At 41.3% G+C, this 21,116-nt stretch overlaps 2 protein-coding genes across 2 annotated transcripts in view; one reads left to right on the forward strand and one right to left on the reverse strand.

The window, feature by feature from the left end:
• The window catches only part of aifm1 (apoptosis inducing factor mitochondrion associated 1), a 43,702-nt gene extending 25,619 nt beyond the window's left edge, over window positions 1–18,083 (reverse strand). The window contains exons 1-4 of the mRNA XM_020531097.2: window positions 17,866–18,083; window positions 11,142–11,278; window positions 6,781–6,886; window positions 124–156 (exon numbers count right to left, since the gene is read on the reverse strand). Coding sequence (XP_020386686.2) covers window positions 124–156; window positions 6,781–6,886; window positions 11,142–11,278; window positions 17,866–17,953 — 364 coding nt within the window. The 5' untranslated portion in view covers window positions 17,954–18,083. The remainder of the gene's footprint in view (window positions 1–123; window positions 157–6,780; window positions 6,887–11,141; window positions 11,279–17,865) is intronic.
• A 34-nt stretch (window positions 18,084–18,117) lies between these two features.
• The window catches only part of LOC109931830 (fatty-acid amide hydrolase 2), a 65,780-nt gene continuing 62,781 nt past the window's right edge, over window positions 18,118–21,116 (forward strand). Inside the window, exon 1 of the mRNA XM_048604989.1 lies at window positions 18,118–18,264. Coding sequence (XP_048460946.1) covers window positions 18,154–18,264 — 111 coding nt within the window. The 5' untranslated portion in view covers window positions 18,118–18,153. The remainder of the gene's footprint in view (window positions 18,265–21,116) is intronic.

Genomic DNA, 21,116 nt, shown 5'->3' on the forward strand with positions numbered 1-21,116 from the left:
CTGAAACAAAGAAAATCATGAAAAACGCTGAAATTATTATTCTGGAATTAACTGCTGGTTTATATAGCTGTGAACAATGCCATGGACTGGAAGAATAAAGCAACAATGCAATTCAAGATTCACCTTTATCTGCCGGTACCACCTCTTCTTTCTCACCTAAATTTAAAAGAAAGCACAACTTACCATTTCTAACACTTTTAACTAAAACATTATAAATGAGCATGTCAGTTCTAAGACTCATTAGAATGAAATCAAAAATAAATTTACCTTTCACTATTATAAAACTCTTGTAAAAATTATTCACACGGGAAGGAAGACGAACATTAGAATACAAATTAACTAGGGGGCCATCATTCTTTTTAGATATTGTGCCATTGGTTAATTGTCTATAAATTTCATCTTCCTGTACTTTCCTTCCAGTTTACTGCAATAATGAAGGTAGCAAGCTGCAAACTACTGGTGTTCTCTGCATCAAATAAATTATATTTAATGAAGGATAAACTTGCTCATAACATAGATTTTTTTTACTAGATCAACAGAACTTTGGAGTGGCAGGTTTTTTTTAAAAATTTCAATTATTATGGAATCAAGCAAACTACTGATCATTTTGTAAAGTTCCCGGTGGCTCAGTCAATAAAAGGTCATTATGAAGTTGGGTAGAGTAATTGTGAGGTGGAAGGCAGGAAGCTAAAATGTGTGGTTCCTTTAAGAGATTTGTGTTTATTTTTGAAAAAAAATGAATGTCTGTGAGCAGCAGCTGAAGTTGTCCATACAGAGAGCCTCAAAAAGTGAAACAAGTGTATCAGAAATAGCCTTACAGGTGGCAAGCAAAACAGCAGTCTTGTTTTGATGTGACAAGTTTGAATTCAGCCAATTAACTTATACCAAACTCAGCGATTCAAAGCGAATTGAATTTAAATCTGATGGACTTGACAACCTGAAACGCTCCTATGATGCTGCTTGGCCTGCTGTGTTCATCCAGCCCTGCACCTTGTTGTCTCGGATTCTCCAGCATCTGCAGTTCCTACTATCTCTGATAAGAAATTGATTATGTTATTACAGGCATACAAGATGAGGGCATTTGGAAAACCGCAAAGACCCAACTCCGGTCTGAAAGAGAGACAATTGCCACCTGCCAGAGTTAGCACCATTCAGCTCTCAGAGAAGGTCCATCTAATTAATCAAAGTCACCACAGTATTTTAGCTGAAAGTCCTCACTGAAGAAATTATAGAGATAAAACATTCCTGACAGCAGAATTAACGAAAGAAAGGTGTTTGTGAAGACAGCGGAGACAAAAGAATATTCCAGAAGACAATCTGTGCAAATTTGGAGCGATTAAGATATGATTTATTGCTTCTTATTAATTGGAATTATATTTGTGGGCCTTGTCTTTATTAAACAGCATTCCAGTAGAATTTAGACCAGTTAAGAAGTAGTTAGTAGTCTCGGAGGGAATTTTCAGTTTGTTAGTAATTTTGTTAATTTGTTCATTGCTGGGTTAAATAAATAAATTGTTTTTTGTAAAGTGGAGATCAGGCATTTTTTTTCTTTCAACCACTCTTTCATTAGTTTTCAAGGGGAAAGACAAGCTTTTCTGGGTGCTTCGGGGGTAATCAGAGGGGTTCGGCCATTCCCGTTCGTATCAAAAAAAATTGGAAGCTCGTCCAGGATGTGGTGGGTTCAAGTCTGGGATCTGGACGGTTCATGTAGGGATCTGGATGGATTTGGACAGATTTAAACAGACTTCAGGATTAATTTCCTAGATCTTTAAATAAAATTTAGGTGAGAAAAAAATGGTTAATTTCGGTTACTTGTGGTAGGCTAAATTAAAAGTGAGGGAAATGGCTCTTGACATTAAGGATGTCTGGGGTTTGAAGATGCTTCCCAAATTTGCCAAGAAAGTTTAGAAAAACAGAGGAAGGATATTCTATTAGAATTAGCCAACAGATTAGAATTGGGCTTAACTCAGGATAAAAGGAAAGCTGGAATTGTAATGGAGTTAGTAAAGCACTTGGGTATATCAGAGAAGCAGCCAAGTGCAGTGGAGTTAGAAAAACTTAGATTGCAAATGAGACAACTGGAGTTAGAGAATGAAAGGAAGGCGAGACAGTTTTAATTACGGTTACAAGCAGAAGAAAGAAGTGCCATGTTAGAAGACAAAGAAAGGGAGAAAAAGTTCTTAGTTGAGCAAAAAAAAGAGAAGAGAGAAAGAAAGAGAGTGTGAAATTCAGAAGTTGCAAATTGAACAGGAAAGTCAATTTAAATGGACGGAGACGAAGGTAAAAGATAGGTTTAGTAAGGAGGAGAGTGATGAGCAAACCCATTGTAGCCAAGGAGTATGTACAAATATGTTAAAACATTGTCAAAATTCAATGATAAAGAAGATGTAGAGGCCTTTTTCATTTCACTTGAGAAAGTGGCTAGATGATATGTGGGTAATGTTAATTCAGGCTAAGTTGGTAGGCAGGGCAAGTGAGGCATTTGCAGCACTGCCAGATGAGGTGTCAAGAGATGGTCAAGGAAAAACCTAGAGGTAAAGAATCAGGCAGAGATGTTCAGTTCTGAAAGATTACTGGAGTCACAACAAAAAGATGAGACAATAAAAGATCTATATCATAAAGCTTACTTGGAAAAGGAATCAGAATGTATTCCCAAGGGTTATTATCTCAAGGATATAATCCTAAAGTGAAAATGGAGACCTGAGCAGCTTAGTGCAGAGGAGAAATGGGCAGAAGTGCACCAGATTGTGTTGCCAGTAGCATACAGGCAGGAAGTATTATGGATAGCACACAAATTACCCGTGGAAGGTCATTTAGGAGTGAGGAAGACTCCGGCTAAAATACAAACGCACTTCTATTGGCCTGAATCGCATGAAGATGTGGTTGAATTTTGCCGTACCTGTCATATGTAAGAGACGGTAGGCAGTCATAAAACCAACACCTTTGATGCCAATTCTAGCATTTGAAGAACTTTCACGTGGGTAATGATCGATTGCATAGGTCCCGTCTCTAAAACCAAAAAGTGGGAACCAGTATTTGCTAACCATAATGGATGTGTCTACCAGATTTCCAGAGGCCATTACATTATGGAGTGTCAAGGCAAAAAGGGCTGTGGAAGAGTTGGTTGCTTTCTTTACACATTATGGCCTACCCAGGGAGATTCAGTCAGACCGACCAAGGGTCCAATTTCACTGCCAAACTATTTAAGGATGTCATGGGTAGTTTAGGCATCAGACGCTTTAAATCAAGTATGTACCATCCTGAATCCCAGGGAGCAGTGGAAAGGCAGCATCAGACCCTAAAAACCATGCTGAGGGCTTACTGCCAGAATCACTCAAATGATTGGGATAAATGTATCCTATTAGAGAGGCCCCAAATGTATCAACTCCGTTTACTCTATTTGAGTTGATATTCGGATACGAAATAAGAGGGCCTTTAAAGTTAATTAAGGAAAAGTTGATAGGGCTGAAGTCAGAGATCTCAGAGTTGGATTATTATTTATCTGAGGTGAGACAAAGATTAAACAGAGTTGGTGAATTAGCTCGACAACATCTGAAGGTGGCACAGCATTCGATGAAACAAGAAGCAGATAAGAAATCTAAAATTCAGATGTTTTCCCGGGGGGTGGAAATAAAGTATTGGTTCTATTACCAGTGGTAGGAGACCCCTTCAAAGCAAGGTACAGTGGTCCTTATCAGATTGAGAAGAAGTTAAGTCAGGTGAATTATCTGGTAAAGATGCCAGCTAGCAAGAAGCTTTATCGGGTATGTCATGTGAATATGTTGAAACCCGAAAACAGGGACTGGGAACCAGAGAAACAGGTATTAATTACTGCCCCTCAGACTGAGGAATCAGGATCTGAATCATTTGATTTTGATGTGCCTCAAAGTAAGTTAAATAATGATGAAATCTTTATAAAATGGGATAGGATAGTGAGCTGTCTCAGAACAGAGGACTGAACTGAAAGGTTTGTTGCAGAAATGAGGTCATCTGTGGGAATAAAATGGGGAGGACTAGTACTATAATGCAGGAGGTTGAAGTAGGGAATGCTGTTCCAACAAAACAACATCGTCAATGGCTTAATCCTCTTAAACTCGTTCAGGTACAGGAGGAAGTGGAAGCGATGCTACGAGAAGATGTTATCAAGCCTAGTCAAAGTGAATGGAATTCACCGATCATTTTGGTTCCGAAGCCTGATGGTACTCAACAGCTCTGCGTGGATTATCAGAAGGTCAATGCCATAACTAAATTGGACTCATACCCAATTAAAAGACTGGAGGACTGTGTGGATAAAGATGGACAAGCCACCTATATCACCAAGTTGGACTTACTCCGTGATTATTGGCAAGCACCTTAGTCTACGAGAGCAAAAGAGGTTTCTGCATTTGGGACACCAAATGGGCTGTGTCAATTTAAAATAATGCCCTTTGGTATGAAGAATGCACCAGCTACATTTCAAAGACTTATGAACAGATTTGTGGCAGAACTGAATAATTGTGCTGTCTACACAGATGACATTGTGATCTTTAGCCATTCATGGACAAATCACATGGTGCATTTGGCAGAGCTCTTTAAAAGACTACAGGAGTCAAAACTGGTTATAATCTTAGTAAAAACCGGATTAGCTAAGGCAGAAGTGATGTTCTTGGGACATAACATCAGACATGGAAGGATAACCCCGAGGAACATAAAGACGAAGGCCATCGAGGAATTTCCAAGACCATCCTCGAAGAAAGAGGTACTTCGATTTTTGGGACTGAGCAGATTCTACCAGAAGTTTGTACCAAACTTTAGTAACGTGGTGACAACGCTGACGCATTTGCTAAAAAAAACAAGAAATTTTGGTGAATAGAATAGCAGCATTTGACAATTTAAAAGCCGTATTAACCACCGCACCAGTTTTAGCTACAGCAAATTTCTTCAACCCCTTTAAAGTTGCTATCAATGCCAACAATATAGGGGTTGGAACTGCGTTGATGCAGGAGGATGATGGCAAAATTAAAAGGCCAATTGGATATTTTTCGAAGAAACTCAATATTCAGAGAAAAAGACTCCACTGATGAAAAAGAATTATTGAGTTTGGTATTGGCCTTACAACATTTTAAGGTTTGTGTTACGAACAATACTTTGGAGACAGTTGTGTATACAGATCACAATCCTCTCACTTTTTTCGAAAAATTTAAGGACAAGAATATGAGACTATTTCATTGGGGTCTTATGTTACAAGTGTTTAACTTACAAATTGTACACGTTGCGGGACGGAAAAATGTTGCAGATGCATTATCGCGGGTTCAAAGAAAGTGTCTAGATAAGACAGGACTGGTATGGTCCAATGTTATACAGTTGAATTTGTATGAAAGGTATGACTTTAGAGTACTGAATTAACACTACTACCATGAAATATATAAGATTTAGAAAAAAAATGAAGCCATCTTTTCATAATGATGGTTTACATTTTTCTTCAGGGGAAGATGTTACGAAGTTAGGAAGAGTAATTGTGAGGTAGAAGGCAGGAAGCTAAAATGTGTGGTTCCTTTATGAGATTGTGTTTTAAAGAAAAATGAATTTCTGTGAGCAGCAGTTGAAATTACCAGTACAGACAGCCTCAAAAATTGAAACAAGTGTATCAAAAAAAGCCTTACAGGTGGCAGGCAGAACAGCAGTCACATCAAAACAAGACGAGTTTGAATTAGCCAATTAATTTAAAACCAAATTCAGCAAATCAAAACCAATTGAATTTAAATCTGATGGAGTTGACAACCTGAAACCAATCATATAATAAGAATTTCATTATATCATTACGGGTACATAAGATGAGGACATTTGGAAAATCAGAAAGAGTCAACTGCCATCTGAAACAGAGAGCCATCCACCACCGGTCAGAGTTAGCACCATTCAGCTCTCAGAGAAAGCCCATCTGATTAATCAAAGTTACCACGGTATTTTAGCTCAAAGTCCTCACTGAAGAAATTATAGAGGTAAAACATTCCTGCCAGCAGAATTAACAGAAGAAAGGCATTTGTGAAGACAGCTGAGACAACAGAATATTCCAGAAGACAATCTGTGTGAACTTGGAGGGATTAAGTTATAATTTATTGCTTCTTATTAAGTGGGACTTGTCTTTATGAAACAACATTCCAGTAAAATGTAGACAAGTTAGGAAATAGTTAGCAGTCTAGGAGGGAATTGTTGGTTTGTTAGTAATTTTGTTAATTTGTTCATTGTTGGGTTAAATAAATAAATTGTTTCTTGTTACTTGTAAAGTGGAGATCAGGGATTTCTTCCTTTTAACCACTCTTTTATTAGATTACAAGGGGAAAGACGAGTTTTACTGGCTGCTTCGGGGGTAATCATCAAAGGGGTTCTGCCATTCCCCGTCGTAACAATATAGTGGCAATTGTTGTGCAGAGTTGTATTGGCGAAATCAACATAGGGCTCATTACAGTGTAAATCAAGCCAATAATATCATAATTATACCAGTGTTACCATATGAGGCCTCAACCAAATCAGGCTCGGCAGGAAAGTACAAGGGAATGTATAATCATACAGGCTTTTGAATTCTACCTGCAGTCCAGTGGTTCAGGTGGAAAATGTGCGCTAAGGCAAAGGGCACAGATTATGATTCCATGGCAATGTCCCACACCCCAAAGTCAATAGTCTGCCAGTTCATACTTTCCAGATTCACAGTTTCATCACGATTCCAAAGGGCTGCTGCCAAATATAAAATGGCATCCCTGCAGGACTGTACTTTTATGAGAGTGAGACAATAAGCATACATACTCTTTGTTGACAATTCTTCAGGTTTCTTTTCTGAAGTTGATCTTGAAAGTATTTCTGCTACTCTTTCTTTGTACCTTTCTCGATCTTCTTTTATTGTCCTATATACCTGTCAAGTAATATTAGTATGCGGTTAGTTCAATCATAACCGTTCAACAATCCAAATTAATAATCAAGAGTCAAAATATGCAACTTTCTTGCAATTTTCCATTTCTTTATTTTGCTATCATTCATTTAGCTTTTACAGTTTGTCCTCATGTAAAAATTGTGGACATGAATCACTGATTCCCACAGAAGTCAATGTTAAAACTGGAGTTAGTTTCCTTCAAATATTTCTTGCCTAGGAAAAAGTGTACAGGTTAAATCACTACAAAGTACATATTCAATATTCTTTGAGCCTTGATGCAATAACTTGCAAAACAAAGTAAGTCACTAAACATTGTACAGTTAGGTGCTTACACTAAAGGATCTTTCTCAGCAGAAAACATCTGTAAAACATTAAGATGAAATGGTGTACATTCTCAAATGCCTAAATACATAAATGCAACGAGTTAAAATGAAATACATTTTAGGAAAGGAATACAATACAGTATAAATTTAAACAAATATTAAAATAACACTCACCTGACGAATTTTTAATTGACCCAGCTCCATTTCGATTCAGAAATTGGTCAGTGCAAGTAGCAGCTTAAATCCAGAACTTCCTGCACATACCAACTTCTACCACAAGGTAGAGCTCAGGGCTTCAGGGCAAGTTCAAACAAGTCAGGAGAACAGCGATGCAGCAAGTCTCCAGTGATGAGAAGACATTGGAGACACTAAAGGTAAGACCAGGTGGTAGTAATGAGAGAGGAGCTCAGGGCAGTGACAGGAACAAGAAGGCGGCGAGGAGGCAAATAGGAAGAAAATATAAGCAACGCTCGAGTACCACCCAGCTGTGGCAACGGTCACTGGGGGTTTTAAAAGTAAGAATTGAGATTAAGAATCAGAGCCAGAGAAAGAAGAGAGACTTCAGAACTGAGAGCAGGAGCGGAAGCACTGGGGAAAAGGGAGACATAGCAGGCAGGTCACAGAACAAAGTCTGTGGAAAACAGCGTTAAATTCAAATTCACAACAGAAAACAGATTATATTATCACAACTTCATTAGCAAAGAAGTGAAATAGCGTTCACTATTTCAATGTTAAATCAAGACTTCCTGGATTTTTAACAGTAATGGTAACAGATTTCATTTGCATACTGTTTTATCCATGCCAAATATTCTTGTTCTTCTGGCAGTCCAGCAGGTGAAGACAATGCCAGTATAACATAAATGAATAGACCAGCAAATCCAATTGTGGAGTTTCCCATGAATGATCTCAGTTGGGATGTTACAATTGGCTTCAGTACTCGAGCTGGGATGAGGCATGGAGAAAGACAGAAGGGAAAGAAAAACAGGTGGAAAAAAACTTAAGTGGAATGATGTCCTCCATGATTCAACAGCACATCAATGCCCATTGTTAGGCCAATGCAAGAACTGATGATTCTGTGGGAAAGCTTACAGAAGGATGACCAATGTTTGCAAAACGCATCTCAGCATTTTAGTGCTTTCAGGAAGCGGATAGGAGAAAAAAATTTCCTTCGTAAATGTTCATCATGCAAAATGTACACACATGACTAGTTCAAGATAATAACTGTTAATTTTTAGACTTTCATCCCGAAAATAAATGAACTTCGGCTGAAAAATAGTGCTTCAGCTTCAGGTATCTGAAGCCAACGTATGGATGACATTATGCACAGCCAGGGCTAGAAGTCTGAATGCAGTTAATTAGGGCGAAGGTTTAAGTAGAGACCAGAGCAAGCAAAGTAGCAATAGATTATTGGAGAGGTACCAGTAGATCAGATTAGAGAAAATAAGGTTACATTTACAAATGCTAATGGCATTGTAGAAAATGGAGCTATTTATCTTTTAGTTTATTTCACTTACTTCAGACTGTTCTAATGATTATTTGTGGATTATAAGATATTTGGGATGTATATTTCTGGGATGATCTTATATACAATTATTGCAGTTTAATCAAGTTTCATTTAAAATTAAGATCAGCTTTGGTAGACGTCAATACAACCGAAAAAAAGAATTTGTTTAAGACATCTCATCCAGATGGAAAATAACAGCATAGGTGCAAAAGGAGGCCATTCTGCCCATTCAGTCTACTCTGCTATACCATGAGATCATGGCTGATCAAATAAATCTTAATTTCACTTTCCTGCCTTTTCTCCATAACCATCGATTCCCTGACTGATTAAAAATCTGTCTCATCTCAGTCATTAGCATACATAATTACCCAGCCTCTACAGCCCACTGCGGTAATGAATTTTAGATTCATGTCCTCAGAAAAGAAATTCCTCCTCACCTCTGTCTTTTCTGGGTGACCCCCTTACTCTCTGAGATCGTGCCCTCTGGTCTCAGACTCTCCCTCAGGGAGATACACCTTTCAGTACCTACCCTATCAGGCCCTCTAAGAATCTTATTTGTTTCAATTTGGTCAGCTCACATTCTTGTAAACTCCAATGAATATAGACCTACTCAACCTCTCTGTACCTTAGATCCACCTTATGAAATTCTAGATTGCTCTTTCCTAAATAAAAGGACTAAAACTGTTCACAGTATTCTAAGTATGGCCTAACTAATGCTTTGTATAGTTTTAGCAATATTTTATACTCTGATCCCTTTGAATACAAAGGTCAACACGCCATTTGCTTTCCCTGTTATCTGCTCAACGTACGATTTATACACGAGGACTCCAAAACTCGTGTTGCAGCCTTCTCCATTTAAATAAGTTCCTCTATTCTTCCTAATTATGCATTCCTTGCTGACTCACCTCAGCAATGCAGTCACTTGCATTAATATAGCATCTTTAATGTCAGAAAATGGTGAAAGGTGATCAACAGGAGTGTAATTAGACAGAAATTGACATCAGAACAAAGGAAGTGAAGATGCAAGAAACAGGCTTCAAAAAGAAACTTTATACTGCATGATAAAAGGGCGTTGATTAGTTGGGCCATCATTGACATGGAGATACAGCAAGAACAGTTAACTGACAGTCTTAATCTTCAGATCAAGAACTTGATTCCAATTGGTATGGGTGTTGCCACGAGGATGCAGCACAGATTGGCTGTCTCCACAACCCTTTTTGAAAAAGGTGCAATCTATATGAAAACCTCATGAAAATGCTGCCCTTTATGTCCCTTTTAAATCTTGCCCCTCTCACTTTAAACCTATGCTATCTAGTTTTTGGACTCCCCTACACAGGGTAAAAAAGACCTCGGCTATTCACCTTATCTATGACGCTCATGATTTTATAAACCTCTATAAGGTCACCCCTCAGCCTCCCATGCTCCAGGGAAAAATGCCCCAGTCTAGTCAGCAGATATAACACACAGTGTGGAGCTGGAGGAACACAGCAGGCCAGGCAGCATCAGAGGAGCAGGAAAGGTAATGTTTCTTCAGAAGGGTCCCAATCCGAAACATTACCTTTCCTGCTCCTCTGATGCTACCTGGCCCGCTGCGTTCCTCCAGCTCCACACTGTTATCTCTGACTCCAGCAGTTGTTGCTATCTCGGAGCCTATTCATCATCTTCCCAACAGCTCAAATCCTCCAATTCCGGCAACATCCTTGTAAATCTTTTCTGAAAGCTTGCAGGTTTCACAACATTCCTACATTGCAGAGGCTGAGCCCCAGCTCTCATATAACCTCCTCCTATCTCCACCCCCCCCACCCCCAACCCCAGCGCCGGACCATGACCCACCATGGAACATCAACCTGTGTTCAAACAGTCACTAACCTCATTCCATCTTGTGATTTCCCCTCCACTGTCTTCAAGTTCGTTGTCCCCCAACCCTGCACACTTCTCTAGAAGTGACTGGAATAAATTATGGCTGCTGTCACTCACATCTTGCAAATTGGAAGGTAAGTTAAACAGTCTTTTGCATTCACAGGGAATGCCTTCTCCACTCGTACTGTTTTTGAAAACAGAGAATAAATTCTATTCTTACGCATTTACCCAATATATGAATTTTAGAACAATGAAGTGAACTGAAAATCCCATGACAAATATGAAATGAAAAAATGTGCTACAGCAATAAAATTTATAATTGAAAAGGGCTCTAGAGGCCAATGATATCAAGGGAAACTGATAAGGAAAATTACATGATTTATATATTCTACATGGTCTTTTATAATCTGTCATCCAACTACCTTAATTACCTAAACAGAAAAACACAATGCGTTTAAAGAGGACAGAGAAAACCGAGTGGAAGAAAAAGGAAGTTACCGACAGAAAGAGTGAAAAGCTCATTCCTTTTATTAAACATGCTGCTACTTACATATGCACCAGCTCCTAAACTTGTCAAGCCAAAAAGCACAAAATAAACTGTGCCTGAGCCATGAGGTTCAATGCCGCTAGCCATTTGCCTGCTCATTTGATGGTCTATGGGAAGCTTCCATCGTTGTAACAAAGTGCCTGAAAGATAAAATTATTGCAAAATTGTCAGAATTTGATGATAGATCTTTGACAATTATGAAAGGCTGGATAAGAGTAATAAGATTAGAATTCTATCAAGTGAAGCTCAAAACCACATGGACGTCTATGTCAAACTCCCGCTTGTTGACTACAGCTCTGCCTTCAACACCATTATCCCTTCCAGACTGATCTCAAATCTGCGTGACCTTGGTCTCGGCTCTGCCCTTTGCAATTAGATCCTCAGCTTTCTGACCCATAGGCCGCAAGCAGTGAGGATAGGTAACTGCACCTCCTCCACAATAACACAACACTGGAGCCCCCCAAGGAGGTGTCCTCAGCCCCCGACTGTAATCCCCGTACACCTGTGTTACCAAATTCCGAATGAATGCCATCTACAAGTTCGCTGACAACACCAACACAGTAGCACGGATATCTAACAATTAGTCAAAATAAAGAAGGGAGCTAGAGGGCTGGGTGATGTGGTGTAATGAAAGCAACCTGTCTCTCAACATCAGCAAAACTAAAGAACTGATCATTGACTTCAGAAAGAAAGGAGAAGAGCATGCCCCCATCTACATCAACAAAACTGAGGGCGAGAGAGTGAACAGCATCAAGTTCCTCAGAGTGACGATAACCGACACCTGTCCTGGTCTTCCCATGTAAACGTAACAGTCAAGAAGGCAAAACTACTCCTCTTCCTCCTTAGGCAGCTCAGGAAATTTAGCATGTCCATAAGATCCCTCACCAACTTCTACAGATGCACCATTGAAAGCATACTGTCCGGATGCACAGTGGCTTGGTAAGGCAACTGTTCTACAGAAGGTGGTGTGCACAGCCCAGACCATCACAGAAGCCAACCTTCCATCCATGGACTCTACTTACATGGCTCACTGCCGCGGAAAGGCGGCCAACATCGTCAAAGACCCATCGCACCCCGGTAATGATCTCCTACAACCTCTTCCATCAGGCAGAAGCCTGAACACACAAACAAACAGGTTCAGGAACAGCTTCTTTCCAGCCATTATCAGACTATTGGATGTACTCTAGCCTCAAATAATGTAACCTGCATGCCTCTAAGTCTTTTTGATCTGTACATCCTTTGCATGTTGTGATCTGCCCGTACCGCTCGTAAACAAAGCTTTTCAATGTATTTCGGTACACGTCAATAAAATCAAATTGAACAACCTCACTACTTGAATATTACACATCTCACCAAAAAAATTGAACCATTAATGAATTATGAAATGACCACTATCAGGCTATAGAAGACAGTCACACATTCAGGCATCACAGAATAATTTTATTTATTAAATGGTAAAATTATTAGGTTAAAAACATAAGAAATAGAAGTAGGTCATATGGCTTGCTGAGTTTGTTCCATTATTCAGTACAATCACGGCTGATGGCTTACCGAACCCATAGATTCATTTTATGGTTTATACTAAGTAACATATTTAGTTCTGATTTTATATTCAGATCATACATTAGAGAAAATAAAGCCAATTGTTATTAAGCCACTACTTCATAGTGGACTTATGTAATTCAGAGAGCTTCAGCAGACCTGCCACCTTGGACTAGTGTTTGAGCAGACAGTCTGCAATCATTCCCAAATGCTTTAAACTCTATATTAGAGATTGGGGCGATGTGGAAATACAAGTTACAGGAGCCATTATAGAATCATTGAGCCATTGTCACTTGGAGGCCATGCCAGTTCTTAATTAGCTTCATTTCCCTATTCTATTCTTATAGCCTTGCAAGTTACTTCTCGCAAGCATGCATTGAATTTCCTTTGAAATTACTGATCATTTTGCTTTCATCACCATTGTAGAGGGAGGTCCAAGTCATTATCACTAATTGTACAAAAAATTGTTCTTCACACGTCCCCCGCATGTCTCGCCCAAAATCTTTAACCTATGTTTCCGAGTCATTGTACGATCAGCTGAGACCATTCACCCTTTTCATCTGAACTTGCTGTAATTTTTTACACCTCTATCAAACCTCCCAACAATCTCATTTGCTCTAAGGTCAACAACCCCAGCTCTTCCTACTTCTGTTCTTTCAAGTAATGAATTACAATTTTCGAAAGTCATTTCTCATTTCAAACCTGTAAGAAACAACACTGGTGAATTGTTTCAAGTTTATAAAGCTGTGCTTCATCTACAGCACACTAAGTAATACAAAACAATCAGCAAATTACTGATTTATCTGCATACGACACCACCCATTATATCCTCGTTAAATTGCTTTGATTTCTCCAGCAAGAGTAGCCTAAACTGTAACAAATTCGAATGCAGGGCAATACATAGCTTGGCAGTATTTAGAAGATGAGGCTCTAAGAATTTCCTTAGAAAGTAGCAGCGTATATTAGTACATGACAAGTTTGTATTTCACAGTTTTTGCAACACACTAACAGATTATAGGTAGATTTTCATCCTTACTGGAACATGATTTCTATAATTTGCACAGCAGGGTTGGTTAGGTGCAATGATGCAAAAACAAGTATGTCAGACCTTAAACAAAACCAAAGTTCTACAATATAAAAAGACATACAAGTTATATTAATAGTGAAAAAAGTTTACAAATAGGCCAATAGATCTAGCCATCGAAAATTTTCAAATGAAAGATGGGACAAAGCACAGATCAGTTATTATAAAGTAATACTTTAATACACATAATAGAACTTTTAAACGTTTATTCATGGGATATGAGAGTCATTGGCCAGCACTTGTAGTCTATTCCTAGTTACTCTTAAATGGTGTGGCCTTCCAGGCCATTTCAGAGGGCAATTAAGAGTCAACCATATTGTTATGGATCTGGAATCATATGTAGGCCAGATCAGATAAGGATGGCAGATTGCCTTGTTTAATTGACATTACTGAAACACAAGGATATTTCCAACATGGTCACTGTGGTTGAGACGAGCTTTAAATTCCAGATTTTATTTATGGAAGTTAGATATCACCAGCTGTTGAGCATTAGCCTGGGCCTCTGGATTACAAATGCTGCAACATGACATCTCGTCACCTTCTCCCCAAAATGATGAGTGATGTGGAAGTGTAACAGCAAGATCAGAAGGACAAACAAGAAACATAAAAATGGAGAGTCGAAAATATTGAAAAGAATATTAATAAGGATCAGTGTAAAAGTATAAAGTAAAGGAACAGTTACAGAGAGTAGGATCACTCAAAACTGAAATGAGACAAAATGTTAAGGCTTAAGGAAGCACTTCCCAAATGTTTTGCCACTGCAAACCCATTGAGGTTGAAAATTGTTGTGAAACCTTGGTGGTAGTGGTTACGAGGGTGCTGGTGGGCAAGGGTGGAGTGACCAAGGAGAGCAGGGGATAATGGAGACAAGACCTACGAGAGTGGCCTATGTGGGGGTGTTGGAGCTCCTTTGTGGGTATTGCTGCCAACTTGGGATCTCAGCTCCAGCTTTGGAAAGCCCTGGATTACAGTTGCTAAGACATAAAACAATTATTTTGTATGGGCTTTCACAAATGATGGTGGAAGTAAATACATTATGATAAACGTGGAACAACTGTTAGTGGTTTTGAAAAGGAATTTTGGGGAGAAGAAATAGAATAAACAAGGTTATATCACTGGGTTCAGACATGCTATGCCAGCTGTAGACAGTAGTCAGAGAGGAGATAGTGGAGGCCCTAGCCATAATTTTTAACTAGTAAATATGGAAACTGCAAAAAGGATCACAGCATAGTCAATATAAACTGCTCAAAAAAAAAAAACTTGCATTTACTGAGCAACTTTCAAAATGTCAGGAGATTCTAAAGTGCTTTATAGAACACACTATACTTTTAAAATGTGGCTGTTGTAGATGTGGGAAGTGCAGTATCCAAACTGTACAGAATATTTTCTAATTAACCTGTTTAGATGCATCAACACACCTCTGGAGCAAGTGGGACTTGAACACAGGTCTCCTGGCTCAGAGGTAGAAATATTACCACTACACCACAAATGCCCCCACCCAAATTGTACTCAGAAAGTCTCACAAGTGGCAATTAAATAAATGATCAGATAGTCAATATCTGATCTTTATGAGTGATAAACAGCAGCCAACACAGCAATTAAGATATGTTGCACTTCTTCGAATAATGCCATGAAATTCTTTACACTCATCTGAGAGCGCAGATCCTTGATTAGAATCCCTACAGTATGGAAGCAGGTCATTCAGCCCATCAAGTCCATTTTGACCCTCTGAAGAGCATCCCACCCAGACTTAGACCACTACCCTATCCCTATAACCACACACCTACCATGGCAAATCCACCTAACCTACACATCCCTGGACAATACTGACAATTTAGTATGACTAATCCGCCTAACCTGCACATCTGTGGACTGTGGGAGGAAACCGGAGCACCCGGAGGAAATTCACGCACACACAGGGAGAACGCACAAACTCCACACAGACAGTCACCCAAGGCTGGAACCGAACCCAGGTCCCTGGCACTGTGAGGCAGCAGTGCTAACCAGTGAGCCACTGTGCCTACCCATTTTTTAAGAACTTATCTGAAGGACACTATCGACAGTGTAACATTGCCTCAATGTTGCAAGCAGAGATTACGTACTAAATGCAAGATTGCAGCTTGAATGTGCAAACTGGTAACTCAAAGGGGAGTGTGCCATACCTTAGACACTGCTGCCATTTGGAGAGAAAGATAAACTGAGTAACTATGCACTAACATTATTTGGGAGGAACAAAAAAAAAAAACGACCATTGTCCCTGAAGAAAAAGTATCAGACAAACATTTGGAACTAAAGGTTCACAAATGTCTCCTGGGCCTGGTAGTCTGATGGTCTTAAAATAAAAGGCTGCAGAAATAGTGTATGCACTGGCTGTAATCTAAAAGAAGAGTCCCTGCAGGTTGGAAAACAGCAAATGTAATGCCACTTCATGAAAGGAGGGAGGCAAGATTAAGCAGGTCAGGCCTATACTCATTGGAGTTTAGAAGAATGAGAAGTGATCTATTGAATCACAAGATTGTAAGGTCACTGGACATTGTAGATACTGAGAAAACTCCCCCCATAGAGGAATTGATAAAAAGGGGACATAGTTTCAGAATAATATGTTGTTGATTTAAGATGGAGATCAGGAGGAATTTCTTTTCTCAGAGAAACATGATTCTTTTGGAAATATTTACTTAAAGAGCTTAAGGATTGCATGAGATACACTGATTTTTGAACTAAATTAACCAATGGTTATGGAGAATAAGGATGAAACAGCAATTGAGACCAAAATCAGATGATCATTGATATTACTTAGTAGTGGAGCAAATTTAAGGTGAATATGGGTCCACTGCTTCTCACGTTCTTATGTAATTGTGAGAAAATGCCTAGAATTGATCATTTAACATAAAACTAACGAGCATTTAGCACTGTCTTTGAAAGGGCTCTTGACTGTATCCATCTCATTTCCACATTTCTGCTTCAGCCTTTTCCTTCCCTCCACGACTATGACATGTTTCCCTTGTCCTTACCTTCTACCATCTTCATTAGGTCATTCTCCAGATTTCCTGCAATTCCAGTAGCACACCACCACCTTTTGCTCTGCCCACCACCCTGTTCATTATTTCAAAGTGAGCAGTCCTTCTGCAGCAGCTTGATGCACTCTTAACACCATCAACTGTTTCCATGGCACACTAACCAGTGTATACACTAATCCACTAGTGAGAAGAACATACTAAACTGCTTTCCAGGGCACCTTTATTCAGTCTGCCAGTGTAATCCTGAGTGCCTGCTTGCCTGCCTTCTTAATTCTCTCCCTCTCCACCCTGAGCCTCCTACACTGATCCCATGAAGCTCAAAGGGCATCTCAATGAAGTTAGTCTCATATTTCAATTAGACATCTTAACCATGTTGGTCTTAACATTAAATTTAACATTTTCATACCATAACCACTGCCCATAATCATTGTTCCAAATATCATGGGCTGGTGATGGTTGATTCCACTACCACTCTTTTGCCTTGCTCATTGTCTCTTCTGTCATTTCATCCTATCATAGAGATCTACAATACAGAAAAAGGCTCCTCATCCCATCGCATCTGCCACTTAACCAGTCAAAAATAGCCATTTAACCATTCTAATCTCATTTTACAGCGCTGAGGAAGAGTCATCTAGACTTGAAACATTAGCTTGCTCTCTCTCCTTGGACCAGTAAAGAAAATGCCAAGTGCCAGGGCGAGACCTATACAGCTTTCGTAAAACTAACAGCTGTACCTGATTGGGGGGGGGGCAAGACACTGAAACACACCGAAGAATAGTATTTTCTTGGGCAGATCCGCTCGTGCAGTTAATGCTTTGTGGACAAGTGCGAGAAGATGCAGAGCGAGGCACAGCCTGCAACTTCTGGCTTGTGACCTACCAGCGAAAACCAAGGTGAAGAGAAGGGTGCACAAGGCACATGCTTGGACGAACGGGATAAGTAGTGGGGAGGAGAGGGAAAGGGCCCCCAGAAGCAGAAAGTTTTTAGCCTGCGGAGTTTCCCACGACCTTGGCCCCGGCGGCGAGAGCAAAACCCGCGGCCTACAGCCAGCCGTCCGCCAAACCGTCCCCTCGTCTCACCTTACCTCGTCTCCTGGCGCTACCCCTCACTAGTACCGACGCCGCTCTGTTCAGCGGCACCAGCTTCTGCCACGTCGCCCTGGTCCGCAGCATGGTTCCGGCTCGATCGGTCGGTCAATCTCGTTAACCCGCCATCATCCACCACAAACGCCGCCAACCGCTACAAAGAAAAATCCCGTTCCTCCCCCAACTACTTCAGTCGGCCCTCCGTCTCCGCGCAGGCGCCGATCAGACACGTCGGCGGCAGCGCTCGCCCGCCCGCTCTCTCACCCCCTAGCGGCCGGCAGAGGGAGATGTCAACAGCCAGCTGGAGGCAGCAGGTGAGGAGAAGAGCAGCCCCTCCCGCCACCCCCGAAAGAATTGAGATGCTGTCAGCCAGAGACGTCGGTGGAAAAGCTCAGCAGGTCCTGGCAACATCTGTGGAGAAAAAAAAAAATCAGAGTGAACGTTTCGGGGTCCGCTGTCCCTTTCCTCAGAACGAGTATTTTCCGCAGTGCGGGGTACCGCCGGAATGAGTGCTTGGACACCCGCCCCAACCAATTCACAATAAACGTTCATGATTTAGATGAGGAAACTAAATGTCCAGGTTTGCAGACAACACAAAGGCTGGGTGGGAGGGAGAACTGTGAGGCGGATACAGAGGTACTGAAGGGTGATTTGGACGAGGTGAACTGAGTGGACAAACGCACAGCAGCTCACGTACAATGTGGGTGGATGTGAGGTTATCGACGTTGGTGGCAAAAACAGATTTTCATCTGAATGGTAGATTGGGAAAGGGTGAGGAGCAACCAGACGCCAGTCAGTGAAAGTAAGCATGCAGGCATAGTAGGCAGTGAAGAAAGCAAATGGTCTGTTGGCCTTCATGACGAGAGGATTGGAGTACGGGGACAGAGATTATTTTTCTTTAACATTGTTGACCTAAGAGAAGCTGTTGCATTTGATGACTGCTTTCATGCCTAACGAGACAGCATCTTTGGCCACTTCCCTGGCAGCATAAGGTGGGCAGTCCTCCAGATCTCCTTAACTGGGATGATTTGATGCTTGTTATAGTGAATCAGGTGCAAAACCTCTGAGGCGACACACTCAATCATTTGGACAACACGGGAGTTTTTCACTTTCATGGCTTTAGATGAAATTCTTATTGAAAGTCGGCCCGGATCGCCTCTAGTACACGTAGGTTGGGAAAGGGCGGCTTGGTGCTCAGTGGTTAGCACTGTTGCCTCACAAAAGCGAGGGATTTGGCTTCGATTCCAGCTTCAGGTGACTATCTGTGTGGAGTCTGCACATTCTCCCTGTGTTTGCATGGGTTTCCTCTGGATACTCTGGTTTCCTCCCACAGTCCAAAGACGTGTAGGTTAGGTGGAATTGCCATGCTAAATTGCCCATAGTGTCTGGGAAAATACGGGCTAGGTGGATTAGCCATGGGAAATGCAGATTTACAGGGATAGGGTAAGGGTGTGTGTGTGGGTGGAATGCTCTTTGGAGGGTCAGTGTCGTTTTGATGGGCCAAATGTCCTGCTTCCACAATGTAGGGATTCTATGAATAGCTTTGTTTCCAAGTCTTCCTCTACTTCTTGTACGGTTTCTTGATGACTTTATTACACGACTATTTTGTTGCCTTTCGGGACACAGCGCCCTTTGCCACAACTGCTGACTCACGCATGGCATCATATTTCACAGGAGGAGGGATGTCTTGCTGCAGTACAGGGCCTTGGTAAGACCATATCTGCAGTATTGCATGTAGTTTTGGTCTCCTCTTCTGAAGAAGGATGTTCTGACTATAAAAGTAGTGCTTTGAAGGTTTACCAATATAATTCCATGGATGGGAGGACTGACGAGACGAGTTTGGAAGAATGAGGGGAATCTTATCGGAACCAATACAATTCTAACAGGATTTAGCACAAATGCAAAAATTACGTTACCAATGACCGTGAAGTCTAGTACCAGGAGTCACAGTTTAAGGCCATTTTGGTCTGAAGTGAGAAGTTTCTTCATTCAGAGAATGGTGAGCTTACGAAATTCTTTGCCACAGGAAACATCTGAGGCCAGAACATTGAAATATTTATAAGAGGATTTAGATATAGTTATTGGGGCTAAAGGAATCAAAAGGTATGGGGAGAAAGCAGAAACAGGGTATTGAGTTGGATATCAGCTGTGATCGTATTGAATGCTGGAGCAGGCTTGAAGGGCTGAAAACCTTACAACAGCTCCTAAAGGGAGGCAATGACTCAGTGGTATTATCACTGGACTGTTAATCTAGAGACCCAGATAATGTTCTGGGGAGGCTTGAATTTTTTTTTTTCCCAAGCCATCCACAACCTCATCACCTCAGGTGACCTCCCACCCACGGCCTCCAACCTCATCGTTCCCCAACCTCGCACTGCCCGCTTCTATCTCCTTCCCAAAATCCACAAACCTGAATACCCTGGTCGACCCATTGTCTCCGCCTGCTCCTGCCCCACCAAACTGATCTCCAACTATCTAGACTCCATCTTCTCCCCCTTGGTCCAGGAACTCCCTACCTATGTTCCTGACACCACCCACACCCTCCACCTCCTCCAGAACTTCCGATTCCCCGGTCCCCAACACCTCGTCTTTACCATGGACGTCCAGTCCCTCTACACCTGCATTCCCCATGCAGATGGCCTTAAGGCCCTCCGCTTCTTCCTGTCCCGCAGGCCCGACCAGTCCCCCTCCACTGACACCCTCATCCGCTTAGCCGAACTCGTCCTCACCCTCAACAACTTCTCTTTCAATTCCTCCCACTTCCTACAGACAAAGGGGGTAGCCATGGGTACCCGCATGGGCCCAAGCTACGCCTGCCTGTTTGTAGGTTACGTGGAACAATCCCTCTTCTGTACCTACACCGGCCCTAAACCCCACCTCTTCCTCCGTTACATTGATGACTGTATCGGCACCGCCTCGTGCTCCCACGAGGAGCTCGAACAGTTCATCCACTTCACTAACACCTTCCACCCCAACCTTAAGTTTACCTGGACCATCCCTAACACCTCTCTCCCCTTCCTGGACCTCTCTGTCTCCATATTGGGCAACCACCTAGAAACCGATATTCATTTCAAGCCCACCGACTCCCACAGCTACCTAGAATACTCCTCCTCCCACCCACCTTCCTGCAAAAATGCTATCCCCTATTCCCAATTCCTTCGCCTCCGCCGCATCTGCTGCCAGGATGAGGCATTCCACTCCCGTACATCTCAGTTGTCCTCGTTTTTCAAGGACCGTAACTTCCCCCCCC

Source organism: Rhincodon typus, chromosome 14 (genome assembly GCF_021869965.1).
Source record: "Rhincodon typus isolate 14 chromosome 14, sRhiTyp1.1, whole genome shotgun sequence".
Taxonomy (NCBI): Eukaryota; Metazoa; Chordata; class Chondrichthyes; order Orectolobiformes; family Rhincodontidae; genus Rhincodon; species Rhincodon typus.